Source organism: Echinops telfairi, unplaced genomic scaffold, assembly GCF_000313985.2.
Source record: "Echinops telfairi isolate 266 unplaced genomic scaffold, ASM31398v2 ScPeMD7_7469;HRSCAF=8507_1, whole genome shotgun sequence".
Classification (NCBI taxonomy): Eukaryota; Metazoa; Chordata; class Mammalia; order Afrosoricida; family Tenrecidae; genus Echinops; species Echinops telfairi.
In genome coordinates this window covers 81,369,517-81,394,965 of record NW_022111373.1, presented here as the reverse complement: position 1 = coordinate 81,394,965, position 25,449 = coordinate 81,369,517, and the positions used below count along the sequence as shown (strand labels likewise).

General features: G+C 42.7%; 1 protein-coding gene across 1 annotated transcript in view; it reads left to right on the top strand.

The window, feature by feature from the left end:
- Positions 1-1,889: 1,889 nt before the first annotated feature.
- The window catches only part of LOC101662239 (NLR family apoptosis inhibitory protein), a 42,325-nt gene continuing 18,765 nt past the window's right edge, over positions 1,890-25,449 (top strand). The window contains exons 1-9 of the mRNA XM_004703686.2: positions 1,890-2,460; positions 5,595-5,694; positions 8,736-8,817; positions 9,798-9,849; positions 11,764-11,851; positions 18,532-18,546; positions 19,262-19,343; positions 21,035-21,092; positions 21,648-23,759. Of these exons, the coding sequence (XP_004703743.1) occupies positions 1,890-2,460; positions 5,595-5,694; positions 8,736-8,817; positions 9,798-9,849; positions 11,764-11,851; positions 18,532-18,546; positions 19,262-19,343; positions 21,035-21,092; positions 21,648-23,759 (3,160 nt within the window). The remainder of the gene's footprint in view (positions 2,461-5,594; positions 5,695-8,735; positions 8,818-9,797; positions 9,850-11,763; positions 11,852-18,531; positions 18,547-19,261; positions 19,344-21,034; positions 21,093-21,647; positions 23,760-25,449) is intronic.

The following is a 25,449-nucleotide window of genomic DNA, read 5'->3' as shown; positions in this document are numbered from 1 at the left end:
GCTTGATTACCTTCAAGTCTTCAAGACCCCAGACACTATACTTTTTGATAGCCGGGCACCATCAGTTTTCTTCGCCACATTTGCTTATGCACCCATTTGTCTTCAACGATCCCTTCAACACCCCGTGATCACACAGGCTGATATGTTCTTCCATATGGGCTTTGTTGCTTCTGAGCCAGATGGTCACTTGTTTACTTTCAAGCTTTTAAGACCCCAGGCGCTATATCTTTTGATAGCCGGGCACCATCAGTTTTCTTCACCACATTTGCTTATTCACCCACTTTTTCTTCAGTGGTTGTGTCGGGAAGGTGAGCAACATAGAATGCCAATTTTAATAGAAGAAAGTATTCTTGCATTGAGGGAGTACTTGAGTGGAGGCCCAATGGACATGACAGGTTTTGATCTGTTGGGCCTGATTTCTGGCAAGGTTCTCCTTCCATTTCTATGGGGGGGTTCCACTGATTTCCCCCAACCTTGTCTCAGTGTTGTATAGCCTCAAGTGGATGGTCTTCTCCCTTTTCCCTCCTCTTGAAGGAGTGACCCCAGACAATGTGAGGTCTCTTCCTTCAAGGTGACTCTTGTGAGGTGCTTAAAAGGGAGGTGATGTATGGTCCTTTTCCCCTTTTGTTCAGGAATTGGTCCCTAAGATTTGTTTAATTGGTGTTTCTCCTTATGGTAGTGGACACATACAATACTTGTACTTTTGTGATTCACTTACTTCACTCAGCATAATATTTTCCAGGTCCTTCCATGTCATGCAGTGTTTCATGCTTTCTTCACTGTTTTTCAGGGATGCATAGTATTCCATTGTGTATATATACCATAGTTTCTTTATCTGTTTTCCCACTGTTGGCCATTTGGGTTACTTCCAATTTGTTGCTATTGTGAACTGTGCTGCTATGAACATGGGAGAGCATACTTCCACTCGTGTTGTGTCTCTTATTTCTTTAGGGTATATGCGTATTAGTGGTATTGTTGGATCTTATGGAATTTCAATTCTCAGTTGCTTTAAGTATCACCATATCATTTTTCACAGTGGTATATGTATTTACAAGTCCACCAACAGTATGTACGAGTTCCAATCTCTCCACATCTTAGCCACCATTTGTTGTTTTCTGTTTTTTTTAATTTGGGCTAGCATTGTGAGCTTAAACCTGGTTTCCTTTTTATTTTGGTTTTCTTTTTAGAGTTCTTTTTGTTAATATAAAGGAATCCAACGTTTTCTATCCCCCCCCCCTCCACCCCTGCCGTAGCTTTCTTGATCTTTTTCTCTATCCATTGAAAATACTTAAACATCATTCTTTTGAATTCTTTTCTGATAGATCCAATGCCTTTTCCTCCTCAAGGGGGTCCTTTGGCTCTCTGTCTTGGTCACTCATTGTGACATTCTGTCTTGATCCTTAGTGCGAACAGAAATGGCTTGCTGTCTTTGAGACATTGCATTGTTTATTTTTTTACTTCTCTTTGTTGATCTGGTGGCAATGGAGTGGGTGGTAGCCCTTGCCCATTAATTATAACTGTTGAAAGTAAGGGAGGAGGGCGGCTGGAAAGAGTGGATACATAATAACTCACGCTAGTGGCTTTCAATGGTTGATTTTTCTTTTAAGGTGCCTCTAGGTGAATGACAACTTCCAACTTTTCAGTTAACAGCCAGGTGTAATTAGCCATTGGCATCATCTTTGAACTGCACTTGACAGTAGGTGTTTAGCAAACATTTGCTCATTGATTATGTGAACGGACACCGATGCTTTTTAATTCCCCAAGCAGTATCTCTTTTGATTTGACAATCCTCCAAAGTATGCCTTTTAAAAAGAAATAATGGGGAATTCTCGTTATTATAAAAAAGCTACAGTAGCCAATTAACCAATTTCTCCTTCTCTTTTCAGAAAATGGCCACAGAAGAGAAGGTCTCTGATGAGAACATTTCCCAGTTTGATTTTTCTACGTTGTTAGAGGTCTCTGCCCTTCTGGGCATAGATGCAATTAAATTTGCAAAGCAAATAGAAGAGGTGGAGCAGAAGGACCGAGCAAAGATGCAAAAAGGCTTTAACTCAAGAATGCGCAGTGAAGCAAAGAGGCTGAAGTCTTTTGTGACCTATGAGTCGTACAGCTCTTGGACCCCTCAGGAGATGGCATCTGCAGGGTTTTACTTAACAGGAGTGAAATCTGGGATTCAGTGCTTCTGCTGTAGCTTAATCCTCTTTGGTACCAGCCTCAGGAGATGCCCCATGGAAGACCACAAGAGGTTACATCCAGACTGTGAATTCCTTTTGGGCAAAGATGTTGGTAACATTCCCAAGTATGATGCTCGGGTCAAGTATTGGGATAACAACCTGAGATCTTCGGATAAAGTGAAGTATCAAGAAGAGGAGGTCAGACTTGCATCCTTCAAGAACTGGCCATTTTATGCCCAAGGAATTTCCCCACGTGAGCTGTCAGCAGCTGGCTTTGTCTCTACGGGTAACTGGAAATTATTTACTAAAGTGTTTCGCTGGAGTTCAGAGTCCATATTTCAGTCACCTTTGCAATGTGTTGGGTGACTTTTTTCACTTAGTAGCTATGTCATATAAGATAGCAAAAAAAATCAAAATCAGACTGACTGCCATTGAGTTGATTATAACTCACAGCGACCTTGTAGGACACTGGAGAACAGCCCCTGTAGGTTTCTGAGACTGTAGCTATTTTCTCCCACAAAAAACATTCCATTAGGAGATAATGCAGATATCATATCATTCCATAATTCAATCACATCAAGCAGTATTGTACAATTGCTACCACAATCAGTTTTCAAACATTCTTTTCCTTCCTGGACTCCTTGACATCAGCTGCCTTTTACCCCTATTTCCACTGTTACCCCCCAGAAACTCTTATTCAACTCACTGCCCCTATAGGTTCATAAATCCTGGGTTTCATATACTGAAAAATAGAAAAATATTTTTAAAATTTTTTTAAAAATTGTCACCCCCATTGACAAACTACATCTGAGATCAACCCCAATATGAACAAACAAACAAGCAAAAGACAGAAAATCTTGAAAACCAGATCAGGCCCAACACGCATCAGAGTAGGGATCAACTGACAAGGTTTGAACCGTTCACGTCAGGTTTATCATTTTGATCTCCTGTAGTCATCTCTCCCGTGCACTCTCTTTGGTAACTAGTTTCTTCCCATCCCTCTATTATGGATGAAGGGAAATCACTGGAGGCTTATTTCCTATGTAGATCCCATACATGTATCTTGGGCTCCCACTGTCATCCATAACCTTCTGCAAACCAGATTCTCACAATTTAGGCTCTGATACTGTTCCCTCCTCAGGCTTCAGATGATATGATCTACAATCCTTTGGTCACTGATGTTGGTGTGCTTCTTCTATATGGACTTAGTTGATCTCTCACTTAGATGGCTGCTTGTTTGGAGACAAACCTTTAAGATCCCAGACGTTATTTTATCTGATAGTTAGGCACCATCTAATTTCTTCACCACACTGTGCTATAGCACCCATGTCTTCTGTGTTCCCTACCTGAGGGCAAGTATGAGACTGTAACTCTTTATGGGAATAGAGAGCTTCATAAATCTTCAGGAAAGCAGCTGGTGATTTTGAACTGCTGACTTTGTAGTTCTCAGTTTGACTCATAACCACGACACCACCAGGGCTGTTCTATATGAGTCTATTTTATCAGACTTTAATTTAGACATTTTACTTTAGTTGTATTTTGGACTTAGTGCAATGTGTTAACTTATATACAATAAAGTCCTTAGTTTTGTAAAATTTGATTTAAGACATATCTAAAATAAATAAATAAATAAAAACTCACTGTCATCAAGTTGTTGCTAACTCATAGAGACCCTGTAGGGCAGGGTAGAGCTATTCCTGTGAGGTTACAGGAGTAGAGAGCCTCACATTTCTTCTAAGGAGTGACTGGTGATTTCGAACTGCTGACCTGGAAGTTAGTAGACAATCTTCACTTTGAAATCGTTAAACCAACAAATTCTTCATCACAATCATCCTAACTTGCTGCTCGTGCAGTTTTAATATGTGCATACCCCCTTTTTGTCCAGACATGGACGCATTGAACTAGATAATGTAAGGCTAAGTCAGAACCATATACACCTTCTGACTTACCTACAAATTCAACTTTAAGACTTGGACTTAAGAGAGTCAGAAAGAAAAAAAGACACAGTCGGGAGCAGATGACGTTCACAATCCCGGGACTGCCCGTATTCGAAGCTTCCAAGAGCCCTGTGGCGCAACGGGTAAGCACTCAGCCGCTTACTGGAAGGTTGGCGCATCGAGCCGCCCCAGTGACTCCATGGAGAAAGACTTGGTGACCTGCTCCCAGAAAGATCGCACCTTAGCAAACCCTCTGGGCAGTTCTAGTCTGTCATATGGGGTCGCTATGACTGAAAATGGACTCAATGGCACTCAATAATAAACGTATTCTCAGAAAGTTATTTTTCCTTAAATGTGGACTTTACAAAATATTGGTTTCACTGTTAAGGGCCTAAAAATAAGTCATGAGGTAAACCTGGCCCCAGTCTCTTTCTCACTCAGTCTCCTTCCGCAGCTCTTACATGATCTTGGATTCTCTTCAATGCTATTTACTATTGGAGAGATTTTTTTTTTTTTGAAACCCAACAGAAACCTTTATTCACTTTCATGAACCCCCAAGACACAAAGTATTTCATGTAACTTACATGAGTTAAGCATGGGTGTAGAAAACCCATCTTCCCCTACTTAGTGAGATGGGTGGCTTTAGTTTGGAGCCCAAATCAAAACCCATTACACCACTGGGCACTTTCCAATCATAAATTAGGTTGAACACATACCTGGATGATCAGGTTTTAAATAAGCATTTTTCTGGTAAATACTTTTCCTGAGGCTTTGGCATTTTCTTTTGCATCTTGGTATCTCCACACCATAGCTTCAATATGACAATCAGAGACACTGCCATTGTTCCTGCCACCTACTACCTAGCTACCAAGTCCCGATGTAAAAGACCGAGATTTTTTTTAACAGTAGGGATAATTCTAATGGATAAAGCAAATTACATTTCAGAAAATTAACATTGTTTGGATTATCCTAGTCACACGACAGATATTACAACAGATGCAGATGAGAATTGTAATAACAGTAACGATCTTTTACTGAATGCCGACGTTGTGATTGGCACAGGATTGAGCACTAATCCTACAAATGTGGCCCCTTGCCCCACTTCACAGTCCAAGGCACTGAGACTCCCAGTGTTCAAGAATCTTTACCTGTGTTTCCACAGTAAGTTCATGGCAAATCTGAATGGTAGATCTTCTGACTGTGTTTTACTTCTGGGGGTGTGGCTTTCCCATCGCAGAGCGAAAGACTGCGCTGTGAAGCAGTGTGGGGAGGGAGACCTATTGAGGGAAACGGGTGAGAGTTTAGGGTGAAAAGTACAGCCATGGCCAAGGAATGGCGTGCCAGAGCTTACAATGTGGTCCTCGAGGCCTGTGGCTGGAGCTGCAGTGAGAGCAGGGCGTGAGTGTCCTTCACACACTGCACAATGAATGGACTCCAGGGGACACACCCTCTGGGCCATCTAAATGTTTCCCTTCCTTTGTAGGTAAAAAGGACACCGTGCAGTGTTTTTCCTGTGGTGGGTGTTTGGGAAATTGGGAGGAAGGAGATGATCCTTGGAAAGAACATGCCAAGTGGTTCCCCAAGTAAGTGGATATATATTTCTTTTTGTTGAAAGTGTTCAGGTTTTCATAAGAAACAAAACTCAGCAGGCCCATTTTCTTCTACCTACCATCTTGATCTTTCCCTATCCAGAACCAGACCACCCCAGGATTTATTCAAGCAGAACTGGTTTGCTAACCACAACGTCAGCAGTTCAAAACCACTAGCCACTCCCTGGGAAACAGATGAGGCTTTGTACTCTTGTGAAGATTTACTGTCTCTATTAAGGCATTTTCCTTTCATCTGGAGATGAATGCTTTTACATCTGGAGATCTTTGTAATACCCATTCAAAATGACTTTAAGTCTGCTCGACGTACTACACAATTTAGAGCTGTGATTTTGTTGCTTATTTGGGGTTTTTTTGTCATTCTCTTTTTTGTCTTCTACTCAACATAAGTGTGGGTGTACCTTCTCCCCAGAACCTTAGAGAAGCTTCCAATTCTAGAGACTCTTCACCAACAACTCCGATTTGGGGGGGCTGAAGAAAATGATACATCCTTGCAAATGTCATCTGCGAGGCACCCTACGCAGAGACTGCCGTCTCTCCTGCTCCTCCACGGACCTGCTTCTTCAGGATAACCCGGAGTCTTCCACCAGCCCCAAGGCACAACTGCCTGACTGAAGAGAAGAGCCCAGTGAAGAAGCAAAGTAAGGGATGGGCAAGAAACGGACGGTCTGATCTGTGTTCTCTCAGACCCAGTTGTGCATACTCAAAGAGGGATGCCGGAAACAGAAAGACCTCAGCCTCCAGCAGATGCAAGAACATTCCAAAGTCCTGAATCTCCGCTACAAACAGGTTAAGCTCGGGCTCCAGAACCAGAGAAGGAAACGTAAGAGATGACAGGAAACCATCAACTGGTCACAGAAAGGCCCTGGTGTGACTCAGGCCTCTGCGCCCACGGATACCTGGACCTCTGTGCGTCCTCCCACCTTCTGGAAACCTTCGGATGGGGAGTGCTCAGAACTGGAACAGCGAGACCTGGGACACCAGAGTTGGAGTGGTCAGGCTCTGAGCAACCAGATCTGGAAGAGCAGCCAGGTGTGGACTAGCCAGACATGGTACACCCAAACCTGGAATAACCAGTCCTGGAACAACCCTTTCCGGAGCTGTGGAGAGGAAATCCTGCTGTCCCAGTTCCAGCAAACGTCTCTCTGTGATCTGGAGGCTGTACAAACTTTAGATTTCTTTTGAAATGAGTGCAGAGGTGTACGATCTGAAGATGTGTGGAGATAGACGTGTAGCTCCATGTCCATCTGAGCAGTGACTGCATGACTTCCTTTTTATAGGATTTCTTGTTTTCTTAATCATTTTATTGGGGGCTCTTCCAACTCTTGTTACAAACCATACATCAATTGTATCCTACATATTCGTACATATATTCCATCATTCTTCTCTAGGCATTTACTTTCCATTGAGCCCTTGGGATTAGCTCCTCTTTTTTCCCCTCCCTTCTCCCCACACCCCCACAACCCTCATGGCCCCCTGATAGGCTGTAGATTGTTCATTATCTTCAAATCTCACACCGACAGCTGTCTCCCTTCCCCTCTGGTTTCCGTTGTTCTTCCTCCTGGCTGGGGGTGTGTGGTTATGTGCCCTTCATTGTGATCAGTACCCCCTTCCTCCCCACCTCTCCCCCCTTCCCCTGACCCTTTTGGATCTCTATTCCCATTCCTGTTCCTGGGGTCCACGTGTTGTGAGTTTTATCTCTTGTCTATACCTATGTACATGCTCCCGTCTAGTCTAGACTGGGAGGCGGCACTGAGGTCGTGATAGCGGGGGCGTGAGGAGGCCTCCAGGGAACAGAGGTATATCGTGTGACCCATTAGTGCTCTACTGCACCCTAATTGACTCAACTCCTCCCTGTGACCTCTCTGTGGGGGGATGTTCCATTGTCCATAGATGGGCTTTGGGTCTCCGCTCCAACACCCCTCCATTCTCACCAACGCATTTTTGCTTGTTTGTTTACTGTTTGTTGTGACTCTTCTGATGCTTGTTGCCCAGTCTCGATGACACTTAACGGTCACACTTGCTAGTGTGCTTCTTCCATATGGGCTTGTTGCTTCACCGTTGAATGGCCGTTTGTTTAACTTCAAGCCTTTAAGACCCCAGACACTATATCTTTTAATAGTCGGGCACCGTGATCATGAGATGTTGAAGGGATCAGGTATCAGGCATCAAAGAACAAAAAAATCATATCATTGTCAATAAGGGGAGTGAGGAGTGGGGACCCAAAGCCCATCTGTAGGCAACTGGAGATCCCCTTACAGAAGGGTCACAGGGAGGAGACGAGCCAGTCTGGGTGCAGTATAGCAAGGATGAAACATACAACTTTCCTCTAGTTCTTAAATGCTTCCCCCATTCCACTATCACGATCCCAATTCTAACTTACAAATCCGGCTGGACCGGAGGATGTGCACTGGTACAGATAGGAACTGGAAACACAGGGAATCCAGGACAGATGATCCCTTCAGGACCAGTGTTGAGAGTGGTGATACTGGGAAGGTGGAGGGAGGGTGGGGTGGAAAGAGGGAACCGATGCCAAGGATCTACATATAACCCCCTCCCTGGGGGACGGACAACAGAATGGTGGGTGAAGGGAATCCAACAAACACAACATTTTAGATTCCATGCTTCTGTGAATCAGTCTTTGATTGTATTACATGTTTTAGTAACACTTCATCCACATGTCCTACAGCTCAATAATTCAATCATATTAAGAAGAGTGGTGCATGACATGCTTTGTTTCAAGGGAGAAGATTATCTGAAGATGCCATTCTAAGTTACCACATGTTGTCACCAACAGATATAAAGATTAATTATATGAGAATAACTGTTGTCCTAGACAAATTTTGGTGGTAGATTTTTGAAAGTTTTATTGTACTAGAATAAAAGTCACCAATTTTAAGTGTATGAGCCAGTAAGATTTAGCAAATGTGCAGCGTGCAACCTTCACCACAGTTCAAATAGGGGATATTGCTAACACAATATCGGGTACATTTTAATTTTATGCTTATTAATTACAGATGTGAATTTCTTCTAAGTAAGAAAACCTCAGAGGAAATTGCCCAGTATATTGAAAGCTACGAGGGATTTGTTGATGTCACGGTAAGTTTGATTCTCTAATAAAATCTGAATTAAAGAGGAAGGCATGGGTTGTTTTGGTTGTTTTTACCTTCATTGGCTCTTCTTTCTTCTCCCTTTTCTTTTCATCTTCCCATCACCACCCCTCCCCACCCTCTGCTCTTGGCGCATGGCGGCTAGGGTGGTGGGGGGGTGGGGGCAGGAAATCACATGTTCTCGATAAAATGGAGCCCCTAGAATGTTTTCCCAAAGCTGACTCTTGATTCGTTCGTTTTGCTTGTCTTTCCTTCTGGTCTTGCCCCCGCGAATGAGATTAACTCCCCAAGCTGCTCATGGGAAAGTCTGGGTGACATGTTCTGACCCAAGCCACCATCGTCCACAGCACAGCCCAGCTGGTGCCCCGAGGACTCCAAGCTGGTTACTTTGTCCTCTATCAGTAAGGGTTAACTCAGTCGCAACCCCAAGGAAATCCAACCCAAATTGACTTGTGCGAAAAAGATGATTTATTGGCTCACTTGACTCAGAAGACCCGAGCAAGTGGTGGCCACTACCCAGAGAACGTGAACTAAGAGTGGAGGAGGAGGAGGGCTTTCTCCGGAGGGAATCTGGGTGCAATGATCGGAGGAAGATGATTTGCTTCATACTTAAGACCCTTCTGAATCCATTTCCTTCTTCTCTTTCTCAGTCTTTCTCACCTCTTCGTGAGCAAAGTACATCTGTGATATCTAGATACATTTTTGTTTCTGAAATGGCTCTGTGGGAAATGTAACCCCTCGAAAGTGTGTTCTTTCTAGGGTCTAGGTAATTATTCACAACGATTGTGATTTGTATTACATTAAACAAACACTCCAACATTGATGGATAAAGGAACAATTCTTCAACAATCCCGCCACCTCATCCAATGACTATTTTTCTCTTATGGAGTTCTGTGCAGGGTTCGTTAATGGGTAAGTATATGGTTTATAGGCCAAATGGCCCATCACGTGCATTTTCCTTTTCCTCAGGGCGAGCACTTTGTGAATTCCTGGGTCAAAGGAGAGTCACCGGTGGTTTCAGGTAAAAGTCAGACATATGCTGGAGGCTTGGCTGACTTCTTCGCTCTTTTTGCCCCTAATTTTAATGTTATTTAAGAATATTGTGCTTAGAGTAAACATTGACAGAGCAAAGTCGTTTTCCGTACAATCACTTGAGCACATCTTGTTTCATGACCCCAGTTGCAGTCCTGTCAGTGAGACCTGATCACGCTGATGACTCCCTCCCTGAAGCCCCCTTCTTCTCAAATTCCTCCCATTGTCCAGTGACATAAGGTGCCCTCTTCCTTCTCTTTACACACGATTGTCTGGTGTTCTAGAAATATGGAAACATAGCTGGATAGGTTATTTGATCAATTCTCCCTTTAAAAAGAACCAAAGTTTATGAGTAAGAAGAATTCAAACAATATATGTGAATCAATGTGCTAAGCAGTTAAGAGATGTTGCTGCTGAAAGTCATGTGAAAGCAGTCATGCCGGAGTTACACGGAACATTGGAGCACAGTTTCACCTTTAAGGACGTTTGGTGAATTGAGCTAACGTGAGTTACATTTTCAAGTGCTCATGGTGTGTGTGTTAGGCAGGGTTCTCTAGAGAAATGAAATCAGGATACTTATGATTTTATATATATATATAAAATGTATATATATATATGTGTGTGTGTGTGTGTAGGTTTATACAACGAGAAGGAATATGACAGCTAATTAGTCTACACAGCAGTACAGAGGGTTCAGTTCAACTCAGTTTCGTGGAACAGTTAATATACTGGAAGTCCTTCAACTCACGTGGGCTGCCAAGTCCAAGGTCAAGGAAACAGACAGCAGAGTCCTCCCTGGGTCATGGCGAGTAGAGTCTGCCCACAGGCAGCAAACAGCAGGGTGGGTCACCAACAGTCAGTAGCTCAGGAGCTTAGCGAAGCAGGCCCAGATGGGATATCAAATGCAAGCAATGCAAGGCCATGAATCCACCAGCCTCAAGCTCAAATGATATACACACCAGCAGCATGGCAAAGCAGGTCTCGAAGGGGCCACACGTTCTAACGACACAATGCTTGGGTTGGCCTGGCCCACAGATAGTGTAGCTCACAGGTTGAGGCAGAGAACTAGCTACCCTGTGGGTCAACCTGTGGGTTGTGACCCCTTTAGGGGTCAAATGACCTTTCACAGGGGTCGTCTGATTCATAACAGTAGCAACATTACAGTTATGAAGTAGCAATGAAAATAATTTTATGGTTGGGGGGGTTCATCACACATGAGGAACTGTATTAAAGGGTTGCGACATTAGGAAGGGTGAGAACCACTGAGCTACAGCATCAGCACTTATGCTCCAGCACGCAGTCATCACCAGAGAGCAAGAGAGAGGGGGGTGGAGCTTGCAGAGCCATTTATCTTCTCCTTGCCCTCCAATCAAATTGCGACCTGATTAATCCCACATGTTCCTATTGACCAGGTTGACACAATAAAACTAACTATCACAGGGTGCAAAAGACAGCAACCCAAACCCAGGATCAACCCAAGTGGAAAGACCATCCTGTAAAGATACAAATATTGTCTTTTGGATTTATTTACTAAAAAAAAAAAAAATCTTGTTAGGTACTTTCCTAAGTTTATGAGATTCATTAATGAACAAAAACACAAAAATCTATTCCCTCACTCAATTTTGATTCAATTGATACTCATATTTTGATTAGAAAACCCTTCCCCTGATAGCAAAGGAAGAACAGGGGAGGGTGTTCATCAAAACGTATCATCAATGATTATTTGCTGATGATAAAAAAAAATTCAGCATAGACTATTGCCTCTTTGGTAACCCACTTTGTGACATTGTCACAAAAAAATAATCGGTGGGGGTTTGGTTAATAAAAGCTCAGATGTTATGATCTGCTTGTCATTTGACAAATGCACATGCTAGTGTCATGGGTAGAATTTCCTTATTTCTAGGACTACAGGACACTGACTCCTGTTTTCCCTGTCGAGAAGATTTGGAGCAGTGGCAGGATGGTAATGACCCATTACAAGACCCCACCAGGTGAGTGGATTGAATGTTTAGTGTCCGTGAATTGGATGCACTTTACCAAGTGTTTCCCCACCTCCCACCCCTTATCTCATCTTCTAATTAAGTCTTTGCCTATTCCTCTGATTCACACTATGAAGGATGAGTTGTTATCCCCTTCACTCTCTTATTTCCACAGTACCCATTTTATGGATCCTAATTCACACTATAGTTATGTTATGCTTTTGGTTTGGTCCATATTTAATGTTTACATTATCATGACTATTTTAATGCTGTACAAAGCTGAACTTTGTAGTCTATAATGATTTATTTTCTTTCTCTATACCACTTTTTAATTTTCCTAGGAAGTGATCATTGTATCCATGAGTACGTTTGCTCAGTTTTTAAAACTTGAGTTGAAATTCATGTAACATAAAATGAACTATTTTTAAACACACCAGTGGCATTTAGTATAATCACTGTTTGTTCCCTCTGTCTAGTTCCAAAATATCTTTATAATCCACCCTCCAAAAAACCCTGTACCTTTTAAGTAATCACACCCTGTTTGTCACCCTGGCAACCACCAATCCGCTTGCTCTCTCTTTGGGTTTACCAATTCTGAATATTTCATATAGATGGAATCGTAAAAGATGCAACTTTTTGTCTCTGACTTCTTTTATCTAGCATAATCTTGTTTAGATTATGCCACATTGTAACATATTATCAGTACTTAATTCTTCTTTAGGTATATAAAATAACTTGTTCACCATACTTCTGATGATGGACATTGGGTTATTTTCTCCTTTTCACTACTGTGAATAGTGCTACTATGAACATTTGTACACACGTATTTTATTTGAGTTTTTGTTTTTATCTCTTTTGAGTCTATCGTAGTAGTGAAATTATTGGATTATATGGTAATTTTACATTTAATTTTTTGAGGAGCCAGTAAACTATTTTTAACATAATATCCACCAATATGATTCCAATATCTCCATATCCTCCCATCTTGTATTTCTTTTAATAGCTATGTGTGTTAGGGTGGGCTCTCTAGAGAAGCAAACCAATGACATTTATATGTTTTTGCATATACATATAGTGTGCATATGAATATATACACCAAATATATCCATTCGTTATATTTATATAAAGAAATGGCTCATACAGTTGCAACAGGATTAAGTCCAGTGTCCTGACGGGTGTAACCACATTGGCAGACTAAAGGGATCTGGAAGATGAAGAGGAAGCAGGAAGGTCACAGGCTGGTGGATGCTGACATGAATCCATTCAAAACTGGCCAAATGAATCCAAAGTCAGGAGCCTGCAGGACTGGCAGGCTATGTTACAGGAGGTTGGAAAACCAGATGCAGGATCCCAGCTTCCACACCTCTCAATTAATACTGAGTATGTTGCCTCATTTGAAAAAGAAATCAAGCATCAAGTTGCAATATTGAAAGATTCTACAGGCAAAATATTGAACAATGCAGGAAGCAGCAAAAGAAGATAGAAGGAATACACAGAGTCACTGTACTAAAAATAATTAGTCAACTTCCACTATTTCAAGAGGTAGCATATGAGCAAAACCAGTGGTGTTGATGGAAGAAGTACTGAAAGCATTAGCTAAAAATGAAGCTCCAGGAATTTATTGAATACCAATTGAAATGTTTCAACAAGCTGATAAAGACTGGAAACACTCATCTATGTCATGAAACTTGGAAGACAGCTACCTGAACAACTATTTGTACCCATTCTAAAGAAATGTGGCTGGACAGATGCTGAAATTATAGAACAGTATTAATGATATCAAGTAAAATGTTGCTGAAAATCATTCAACAATGGTTGTAGCAGTGCATTGATAGGGATTTGCCAGAGGTTCAGGTTGGGTTCAGAAGAGGTTGTGGAACAAGGGATATCATGTCAGCTGATGTTAGATGGATGTTGACTTAAAGCAGCGAATACCAGAAAGATGTTAACTTGAGTTTTATTGACTCTGCCAAGGCATTTGACTGTGTGGATCATAACAAACTATGGATAGTCTTGAGATGAATGGGAATTTCAGAACACTACATTGTGCTCATGTGGAACCTGTATATGATCAAGAGGCAGTTGTTCTAATGGAACAAAGAGATATACATGGTCTAAAATCAGGAAAGCTGTGCATCAGAGTTGCATCCTCTTACCATGCTTATTCAATTTGTATATTGAGTCAGTAATCAGAGAACCTGAAATATATGAAGAAAAATGTGGCATCAAGATTGGAGGAAGCATTATCAAGGGTTCATGAGGGAGATGGGGGCAGGGAGGGAAGGGAAAAATGATTTTTTAAAATTACCTAGAGGCAAAAAAAGAAAATATTAGGTCAAGTCGTCTAATTGTAATATTTAGATCTGTAGCCTCTTTGTTAAGCTACTTTCCCTTTGAACTATCTTTCTCAAAGAATGGTGTATTAAAGTCACCTATGATAATTGTTGAGCCTGTAATTCCTTTTTTTTATCTTTTGGAGTATTTGGTTGATGAATTTCACTGGTCTCTCATTGGGAGTGTATATATTTATTATGGTCGCTGGTTCTTTGTCTACTGTTTCCATGAGCATTATATAGTGCCACTCCTTATCTCTTGTTTTGCCTTGCACCTTGAGATCAATTTTGTCCGAGATTAGGATTACAACCCCTGCTTTTCTTTGAATTGCCATTTTCTTGGTATGTTTGATTCTCAGCCTATTTTTATCTGTAATCTTGAGATGTATCTCCAGTAGGCAACAGATTGACGGCTTGGGTTTTTAAAGCCAGTGTGCTAGCCTCTGCCTTTTAATGCCTGAGTTCAATCCATTAATATTCAGGGTTATTACATCCATCTGTGGACTCTGTCATGTCATCTTGTACCTTTTGTGTTAAGTGTTTTCCTACCTCCCTTTCTTATCACTGTATTGTGCATGTGTTTTTTTGTTTTTATTTTTAATCATTTTATTGGGGGCTCATACAAATCTTATCACAATCCATACATGCATCCATTGTGTGTCAAGCACATTTGTAAACTTATTGCCCTCATCATTCTCAAAACATTTGCTTTCTACTTGAGCCCTTGGTATCAGCTCGTCATTTTACCCCTCCCTCCCCTTTTCCCCCTCCTTCACAAACCCTTGATAATTTATAAATTATCATGATTTTGTCATACCTTACACTGTCCGATGTCTCCCTTCACACACTTTTCTGTTTTCTGTTCTCCTCCTAGGGAGGAGGTTATGTAGATCCATGTCATTGGTTCCCCCTTTCTACCACACCTTCCCTCCACCCTCCCAGTATAGCAGCTCTCACCACTGGTCCTGAAGGAATCATCTGTCCTGGATTCCCTGTGTTTCCAGTTCCTATCTGTACCAGTTTACATCCTCTGGTCTAGCCAGATTTGTAATGTAGAATTGAGATCATGATAGTGGGTGGGGGAAGGAAGCATTTAAGAACTAAAGGAAAGTTGTATGTTTCATTGGTGCTACGCTGCACCCTGATTGGCTCGTCTCCTCCCTGCCACCCTTTTGTAAAGGGATGTCCAGTTGCCAACAGATGGGCTTTGGGTCCCCACTCTGCACTCCCCCTCATTCACAATGATATGATTTTTTGTTTTTTGATGCCTGATACCTGATCCCTTCGACACCTCGTGATCACACAGGCTGGTGTGCTTTCTCCATGTGGGCTTTGTTGCTTCTGAGCTAGATGGCCGCTTATTTACCTTCAAGTCTTTAAGATCCCAGACACTATATCTTTTGATAGCCAGGCACCATCAGCTTTCTTCACCACATTTGCTTATGCACACATTTGTCTTCAGCGATCGTGTCGGGAAGGTGTGCATCATGGAATGCTACTTTAATAGAACAAAGTGTTCTTGCATTGAGGAAGTAATTGAGTGGAGGAGGCCCAATGTCCATCTGCTACCTTAATACTAAACCTATAAATATATTCACATAGATCTATTTCCCCATCATCATATAAAAATATATTTACATATGTACCTGCCTGTATTTAGACCTCTATAAATGCCTTTTGCCTCTTAATTCTTTCCTCTATTTCCTTTTACTTTCCTCTTGTCCCACTGTCATGTTCAACCTTTGTTTGGGTTTCGGTAATTCCTCTCGGTTACATTGCCCTTGATCAAGCCCTACCAGGCCTCTTACACTTCCTTGCCACTAATTTTGGATCACTTGTTGTTCCCTTGTTCCTGGGTTGGTGAACACCACTTCCTTTCCCCCACCTCCCCCTCTCCCATATCCCCCTGGAACCATTGGTCCCGTTGTTTTCTCCTCCAGATTGTTTATCCTGCCTATCTTATCTAGTTAGACTTGCAGAAATAATAATATGCACAAAAAAACAAGACAGCAAAACAAAGAGACAAAAGAAACCAAAACATGGACAACAACAACAAAAAAACCTATGTCAAAAAAAGAGAAAAGCCTGTAAATATTTCAAGGTCTGTTTGTTGACCTTTAGGAGTGTTTTCCAGTTGAGTGTGATAGGACACCACACCCTCACACCAAAATCTATTTTTTTTCTCCATCAGGACTTCCTTTCTCTGATCCCCTTGCTGTTCTGTTGCACGCACTTAGTGTTTTGCCTCGGTGTGGTGGGGTCAGATTGGGTGCAATTCCAACACTGTGTCTCTAGTGCTGTCCCCTGTAGGGTTATGGGTCAGTGAGGGATGTCGTTTCTCATAGTTGGGCCAGCCCTATTGTCCTCTCTGTGCACTGGCTTCTCTGAGTGGGGATATCCTCCTCAAGCTTGGTGGGCGAGGATGTGCTCCACTCTCTCTTCCTCCCCCTTCATTTGATCCCATATTGTGCATGTGTTTTTTCGTGTGTGGTTCATTTTTACTTCTTGCCACCCTTTAGTCAATGCTATTTTGGGGCTGTTTTCTTTTTGTTGCCCCTGTTGGGTTTGTTCTATGTGGTCATCTCTTATTTGTGCTTAGTGAGTTCTATTCTTCTGCCCATATTGGGTCGGCAAGGATCTTTTGTAGGGCTGGGTTTCTTTTAACATATTCCTTGAGTTTTTCCTTGTCTGGGAAGACTCCTACTTCTCCATCTATCTTGATAGATAATTTGGCCAGAAAGAGTATTCTTGGGTTTGTGTCATTTTCCTTCAATTTTTGGAATATGTTACTCCACTCGCTCCTCTTTATCATAGTGTCTGCTGATAGGTCTGAACATAATCCCAGTAGGGTACCTTTATATATGACTGTTTTTCCCTAGCTGCTCTTATGATTTTCTCCTTTTCCTCAAAGTTAGATAGTTTGACTATTATATGCCTTGGTGACTTCTTCTTGGGATACAGTCTAGCTGGTGTTGCCTCCTGAAAGGTTGCCTGGTTTTCATTCATTAAGCTGGGGAAGGTTTTGCCATTGACTTCTTCGCTGTGTTTTGTTCAGTATTTTTTTGTTCATTATTCTAATGTTTTCCTCTTAGTATCAGACATGTCTCTCAGGTTTTCCTCAGCTTCTCTGATTATTTTTTTTTTTGACTGCCTTTCGAGTTTGTTGAAGTCTGCCTGGCTATCCTCTAGGCCAGTGGTTCTCAACCTTCCTAATGCTGCAAACCTTTAGTAAAGTTCCTTATGTAGTGATGACCCCATATGTGGGCGTATCTGCATGTTGGTGGACCCGCCTGGAGATGGATAGAGGAGCAGTGTCTCGGTTCCTAAAACCATCAGAATATGATCTTAAGCGACCCCTGTGAAAGGGTCATTTGACCCCCAAAGGGGTTGCAACCCCCAGGTTGAGAACCACTGTTCTATGTCACTGATGCAATTATCTGTGTCCTCAAGCCTCTTGACAAAGTCTGTGAATTTGATACAGGTTTTGTTATCTCATTCTAGGTCTTGTACTTCCCTTTGGTGTGTGGCCTTTATCTCCACTGTCATTCCAACCTTTTCCTGTATTGTTTCCCTCATATCCTGTATTAGTTCAAGCAGCATTCTGATTTCTTTCTGTGGCAGATCAATGTCTGCTTCTTCTATGCACGTCCTTGGGTTCGGGACTTCTGACATTGCTTTTGTTACTCCTGTTTTTTCATTGAGGTTGTTGTGGCTGAATGTGTTGTTTTAGAGGAGCCTGGTGCCATTTTCCAGAGTCAAAGAACACTGGGCTCTCTCTTTGGGAGACTGATAGGAATGCTTCTTTGAACTGATTGCAGGTAATTGCACTGTGGGATCAGGCTACTGCTTTATCCTTCTGTGGGTTCACTCTTTCCCTCACCAACCATTATTCTGTTATATGGAAAGTTGGATGGTCCTCTCAGGGGACACTGGTTGGGTGCTTGTGGACCTTCAAGGATGGTGCTGTACTGGATGATCTCACAGGAAGCCATGGTGGTGTTTCTCATGGCAGCTTGAGGTACCACAGAGGGTGTGCAGGGGTGCCTGCTGCAACAGGAGTGCTGCGGAGGGCGGGTGGGTGTACCTGCTTTGGTGTAGTAGGCACCATGTATAGTGGGTGGAATTGCCCTAGTCAGCTAGATTGTCGCGTAGGTCAGGCAGAGGTTCCTGCAGCAGTGTGGAGCACTGGAGAGTGTTAGTGGAGCTCCCTTAGGCCATGGGAGGCACTATGGCAGCAGGAGGAAGTTCCTTCAGCCACATGGGACCACGGAGAATGGGCAGGGGTTTCCCAAGCCACGTGGAGCACTGTGGAAGGTGGGCAGAGGTTCTCCCAACCAAGGGAAGCACCCCAAATGGCAGGTGCAAGTTCCCCGAGTGGCTTAAAGGGCTGTGGAGGGTAGGTATGAGTTCCCCTGTGGTGGAAGGTAGGTGGGATTTCCACAGCCTCGTGTTATGCTGCAGAGGGTGGAGGTCACCAGTGGCATGTGAGAGGTAGAGAAAAGGAAAAAAAAAACTGAGCCTGCTGAGACTGTGGGGGGAAAGAAGAGAGAGAAACAAAAGCAAAAATATAGCTGAGCCCCAATGGCCTGACTGTGGGGCTGGAGGGGTTTAAACCTTGCCCAGAGGTAGTGGCTGGCCCAAGGCCCTTACTTCAACACAGCCACAGCTTGCTGACTCTTGCTGAGTCTGTGGCTGGGCTAAAGTTAAATCTTGGCTGGCCTCCACAGTGGTAAGCCTAAAGCACATAGCTGCTCAAAACCTAGTGGATCTGTGTCTACTTATCTTTATGATGCTCCTCTTGTGACCCTGCAGTGTGGAATTTTCCTCTCAGTTGATCTCATGTACTGATTTCAGTGGAGTCCGTCTGGTATGTGTTACTTGGTCACTATCTTCAAGAACTTTTGTCAAGACCGTAATTTTTATTGGAGTAGAAAGCATCGTGTTTTTCTCTCAGAGAATCTGGTAGTTTCAAACTGCTGACATTGGTAGTTCAACACATACCCACTATGCCACCAGGGCCCCTAAACATCTAGAGCCAATGGTTAATTTTCACACAGTTGTTTTGATAACGTTTATCTTTTCTGCACAGTTGTCAACTGCTCCACACTATGAAGTCCTCTGCAGAAGTGATGCCATACCTTCCGAGCCACAACGAACTTTCCAAAAAAATGGTAGTAAACACCACCACTCTGTTTCTTTTCGTGGGGTGTGATTGTGAGATAGAACACAATTTAGAACAAAAATTATTTATCAAGCATAAATAAGTAAAAGTTAAAAATACCTACTGAGCACCTGCTATAGAAACCTATCATGTTCTTGATGTAATGGGACTACTGCAGTCCACCAGAGACAAGATGTCCGGCTTCAGGGAACATATAGGCAACCTCTTCTACTTTGGGGCACAGACTCTTACATTTAATGGCAACTAGCATCCCAGTTACTTGGATTACATCTGGACTCTTTCTTCCTTCAGAGGGCAGTAAGAGAACTGAGAACTGAGTTTTGGGTTTTAACAAAAGCAAATGACAAACCAAATCATAAGCCCACATCACAGACTCTTTAAGTTTCAAAGCCCTCCATAGTTCTCCCTCACAAGCCGCTATCAACTCAATGAGCACACACACACACACACACACACACCCCACCTTATTGTGAGCTGTATATTGTATTTGTCATGCCACAAAAAGAAACTGGAGTAACTTGTCATTCACTGGATTCATCTTTTATATTTGTGAATTGAAAATGGAAGGGAAACTCTTAGGGTGTCTATAAAAATGAATTTGCTAATTTTTAAAGGAAACACATAACCTTTCTCCCAGATATATGATATTGAAAACGCAGTTAATAAGCAAGGGCAGAGACTGTGCCTCATGATCTTGGGCAATGCCTTTTTCCTCTAGGTGCTATGATTCTGGTTGCCTGCATAGTATGTACTGTGGCTTGGTAGCATAGTTACTTATGCACTGGGTGGCTAACTATAAGGTCAGCACTTTGAACCCAGAGAAGGACGAGACTGTCTGCTTCCATAAAGATTTACAATCTCAAAAATCCTAAGGAGGAGTTCTATTTTATCCTATTTGGTTGTTCTGAGTTAGAATTGACTGGATGGCCATAGGATAGTATCCACCACCCTATTCACCTGTGATTTCTATAATACGGCACACACACACATTTGCATATTATTTCTTGTTTAATGTTCGCAGTGTGTTAGTCTAGGTATATTAGAGAAACAAATCCACAGAAACTCATGTGTATAAGAGAGAGTTTTATACAAAGGGTAAGTGCATATCAAGAAAACATTCCAACCTAGTGCTGCCCAAGCCCACAAGTCCAACATTAGCCCATATGTCCAACACCAATCCACAAAGTCTTCCTCCATCCCACAAAACACACGCAATGATGCCGACTGCAGGAGGAAAGCCGAGTCAGTGAACGTGTAAGCATCTCAGCATTGGCAGGGGTCTCCACACGGCTGCTCCAGCACCCAGGGCTGCATCAGGGTAGGTCTATGTGGTTTCTCCTCAGGAATGTCTTGCAGGAAGTGAGTCTTGCCAGCTGAAGCAGGAACTGGTTAAGGCAGCTGCACCCTGGTCCGGCCATCACAAAGCAAGAGACCTGAGAACTGGAAAGGCGAGGCTCACTGAGCCATTTATCTCTTCGCCCTTCAATTTAACCCCACATGTGTTTATCGGCCAGGTTGACACAATAAACCTTAACTATCTCACACGAATCTTCCCTTTGACTAGCATAAGTATTTGAGGATGGGTTGCATTAGAAGATATTTAACCTCCAGTTCTAACATAAGACCCCAATCTCTTATTTGACATTTTTCAATTTATTAAAGCTTTTTTTTTCTTCATAGGAAACCACAACGGAGAGAAATATTGAAGCTTCAGTAGCGGTTAGTTTGAAGGTTCCAGGTATGAATTAGAAAGTAGCATATGGAATTATGCATGTGTGCAAATATATTTGTATGTAGAGGACTTAAAGTACAAGCAGAGGCTTTGTACTTGTGGGAAGAGCTGCTCTCATAGAGCAGTAGTGTTGAAGGGAGGAGTACTGTACATGAGAGAAAGTTGGGGTTCTTGCTACATCCCCAGGGTAAATGAAGGACCAAACTTGATAAGAACAGTTGGGTGAAAACAAGTGGATTTTTGCAGGGATCATGCAGGAAGCTTTTATTGGCAGAGATTTTAAAATACAAAATTATTAATTTTGAATTCTAAGATGCTCCTTGTAAGCATCCACTTTATCCTGGTGTTCATGGAAGGGGTCATACTTTGGGTCCATGCTCCTCACACTCTGATTTTCTGGTGAGAACAGTGGGAGGATTCTGCTCTGAGAACCATCGACAGCTGTGGAAGATTCTAAGACCTCCATAAGAGAGGCAGAATCATGTTGTAGAAAATGCATAGCTAGTGGGAGGGAGAGAGATGACTATGATGCCTAACGGTACCTCTTTCTTTTCTCCTCAGAGTTATTGCACAGGGAAGCCCAGTGGTTTCAGGAGGCAAAGAGTCTGAATGACAGACTAAGAGCAGTTTATACTGATGCCAATTTCCAACACATGTCTTTGCTTGAGAATGCTTCTAATCTAGCCACCAACCAGTGGCTGTGCTGTGATCTGTCCATTTCTTCAAAGCCCATCAGTACCCACGGGCAAGAGCCCCTCACATTGCCGGAGGTCTTTGCCAAACTGAACTCTGTCATGTGTGTGAAAGGTGAAGCTGGTAGTGGAAAGTCTGTCTTCCTGAAGAAAATAGCTCTTCTGTGGGCATCTGGACACTGTCCCCTGTTAAACAGGTTCCAGCTGGTCTTCTATCTCTCCCTTAGTTCAGCCAGACCAGACAATGGATTGGCCAATCTCATCTGTGACCAACTCCTGAAGTCAGAAGGCTCAGTTACTGAAATGTGCATTACGACCATCATCAAGCAATTGAAGAACCAGGTGTTATTCCTCTTGGATGACTACAGAGATATGTCCTCAACTTCCAGGGCCATAGAAAAACTAATTAAAAAAAACTACTTATCCAAGACCTGCTTACTGATTGCTGTTTGTATACACAGGGCCAGGAGCATCCACCAGTATCTTGATACTGTTCTTGAGATCAAAGAGTTTCCCTTCTATAACACCATCTATATGTTGCGGGTGCTCTTTCCACACAACAGGACCCGCCTGCAAAAGTTCATGGTTTTTTCTAAAAAGAATAGCAATGTGGAAGGGATTCAGAAGACCCCTCTCTTTGTGGCAGCCATCTGTGCTAACTGGTGTCAGCATCCCTCTGACCAGCCCTTGGAAAATGTGGATGTTTTCAAGTCCTACGTGGAATGCCTTTTCTTAAAGCACCAAATGGAAGCTGATCTTCTCAAAGCAACTGTGTCCTCCTGTGGCCAGCTGGCCTTGAAAGGTGTTTTTTCATCTTGCTTTGAGTTTAGTGATGATGACCTCACAGAGGCAGGCGTGGATGAAACTGAAGATCTAGCCATGTACTTGATGAACAAGTTCACAGCCCAGAGACTGAGGCCAGTCTATCGGTTTTTAAATCCTGCATTCCAAGAATTTCTTGCTGGGAGGAAGCTGGTTGAGCTCTTGGATTCTGATCGGCAGGAAGATCAAGACTTAGGGCTTTATTATTTGAAACAAATAAATTCATCCATGAAGGCTTTAGGTCTCTTCAGCGGTTTTATGAACTATGTCTCTGGTCATCCTTCAACCAAGGGAGCACCCCAAATTGTGTCTCATTTGCTTCATTTGGCGGATGATAAACAGTCTCTTGAGACGATCTCTGAGAATGATGACTACCTGAAGCACCATCCGGAAATGCCACTGTTTGTAGAATTCTTTAGGATATTGTGGCAACTGTGTCCACAGGATTATCTTTCTCTGGCTTCTGAACATTTACTGATCCTGGCTCTGAAAATTGCTTACCAAAGCAACGCAGTGGCTGCATGCTCTCCAGTTCTTTTGCAGTTCCTTCAGAAGAGAACACTGAAGCTGAACATGCTGAGCTTACAGTACTTTTTTGACCATCCAGAAAGTCTGTTATTGCTGAAGAGCATCCGGGTCTCAATGCAAGGAAATAAAACAACACCGAGAGCAGATTTTTCACTCCTGGAAACATGTTTCGACAAATCACAGGCTCCCACTATAGATGAGGACTATGCTTCTGTCTTTGAACCTATGGAAGAGTTTGAGAGGAGCTTAGTCAAGAAAGAGAATGAAATAAGGAGTTTTAGGAATATGCAACTCAGATCACCCCCAGACCTTAGCACTGGCTACTGGGCCCTTTCTTGTAAGCAGTACAAGATTCCTCTTCTGGAGGTCCATGTGATTGATATGGATGCTGTCGACCAGGGAATGCTCAAGGTTCTGATGACTGTCTTCTCCACCTCAGAGCACATCCACCTCCGTCTAGACCACAGCAGTGGCTTTACTGAAAGCATCCGACCAGCTCTTGAGCTGTTCAAGGCCTCTCTCACCGCGTGCTCCATCAGCCGCTCAGAGCTCAGTGCAGCAGAACAGGAGCTACTGCTCACCCTGCCGTCCTTGGAATCTCTGGAAGTCTTGGGGAAAACCAACCTGGAAGGTATAGATCATTATATTTTGGATAATTATTCTGGTGATTAATTTTATGTTCTCACTTTTCCTTAGTTTTAGCTGGATGAAAATTCTTTGAGATATGAGACCCTACATGCTTGCTGCTAGAATAGATTTAAAATAAAATGTCACCACCATGGTGTGTTAGGCCGGTTATCCAGAGAAACAAATCCAGTAGCACTGATCTCTGTATTGGAAAGAGCTATATGTCAAGAAGTAATTATATATCAAGAAAGCATCCCAGCCTAGTCAAACGCAAGTCCACGGGTCAGATTTTGGTTCATAAGTCCCTCTTTGGACCCACAGAGTCACATGAAATGATGCAGAAAGCTGGAAGATCACAGGCCAGTGGGTGCAGAGTGCTGTGGGTCAAAGATCAGTGACAACCTGGCAGGGCTCCAGCAGCTCTCAGGGTCAGTGGCAGAGTCCAGCCAGCAGGAAGGCAAAGGGGTAGAGAGAGAAGAGGAGGCTTTCCATTTGCCCAGTTGAAAGGAAGCCATACCGCTAAGGAGGCATCATCAGACCTGTTGGACAGGTTGGATTCCACCCCTACACTTTGATACATCTCCAAGCTAACAAAATCATCAAACTACCACACACGGACTGCTAAACGGACCAACAAATCTGTTTTGAAGCAGTAAGGCCCCTGAGAGGCCAGGATGACTAGACTTCGTCTTACATACTTTGGACATGTTGTCAGGATAGACCAGTCACTAGAGAGGGACATCATGCTTGGTAAAGTAGGGGGCAGCAAAAAAGAGGAAGGCTCCCAATGAACTGGATTGACACAGTGGCTGCAAAATGGGCTCACCGCTAGGAACAACTGTGAGGATGGCACAGCCCCTGGCAGTGTGTCCTTCTGTTGTGCATAGGCTCACTATAGGTTGAAACCGACTGATGGCCCCTAACAACAGCAAGTAATTGTTTTGGTCTGTAGTGTGTGTTAGTAATAGGCTGAGTAATAGAATGGCTTCCAAATAATTCAAGTAAAATTAGTAAAATACTACCTAAGGAAGTCCTTCAATGAACAGATATAAATTATTTGTTATTATTTAAGGAATGATCTTCGTGGGAAGTGGTGCTTGAAATAGCCTTCAGTTAGTGAGTGATGCATCTGCCCATTACCTTCGTCTAATTACCTCTGCCTAGCAACAATAATAAAAGAACTCTGGTAGTGTAATGGGTGACGTGTTGGGCTGCTAACTGCACTTTAACACTGCTATTAGCTACTCCAAGGGAGAACCTCTGCCTAGCAACAATAATAAAAGAACTCTGGTAGTGTAATGGGTGAAGTGTTGGGCTGCTAACTGCACTTTAACACTGCTATTAGCTACTCCAAGGGAGAACCATGGTGCTTTCTGCTCCTGGTAGGACTTACAGCTGAGGAAACCAACAGGAGGAGTTTTGCTCTGTCTTACAGGGTTGCTAGAAGTTGAAATTGACTTGATGGCAATGAATTTTGTTTGTAGTTTAACAACAATAACATAAAAGTTGTTCAGAGCCTCTGTGCTAGGCATTCCTTTCAATATCACTTGAATGTTTAAAATGGCTTAATGGGCAATGAAAAAAATGTAATTGAAAGATAAAAATTTCCACAAACTTCTGGAAACCTCCTCAAAAAACACAATTGATCTATGTATTGTGATGAATTGTATGAACCCCAATAAAATGATTTTTTT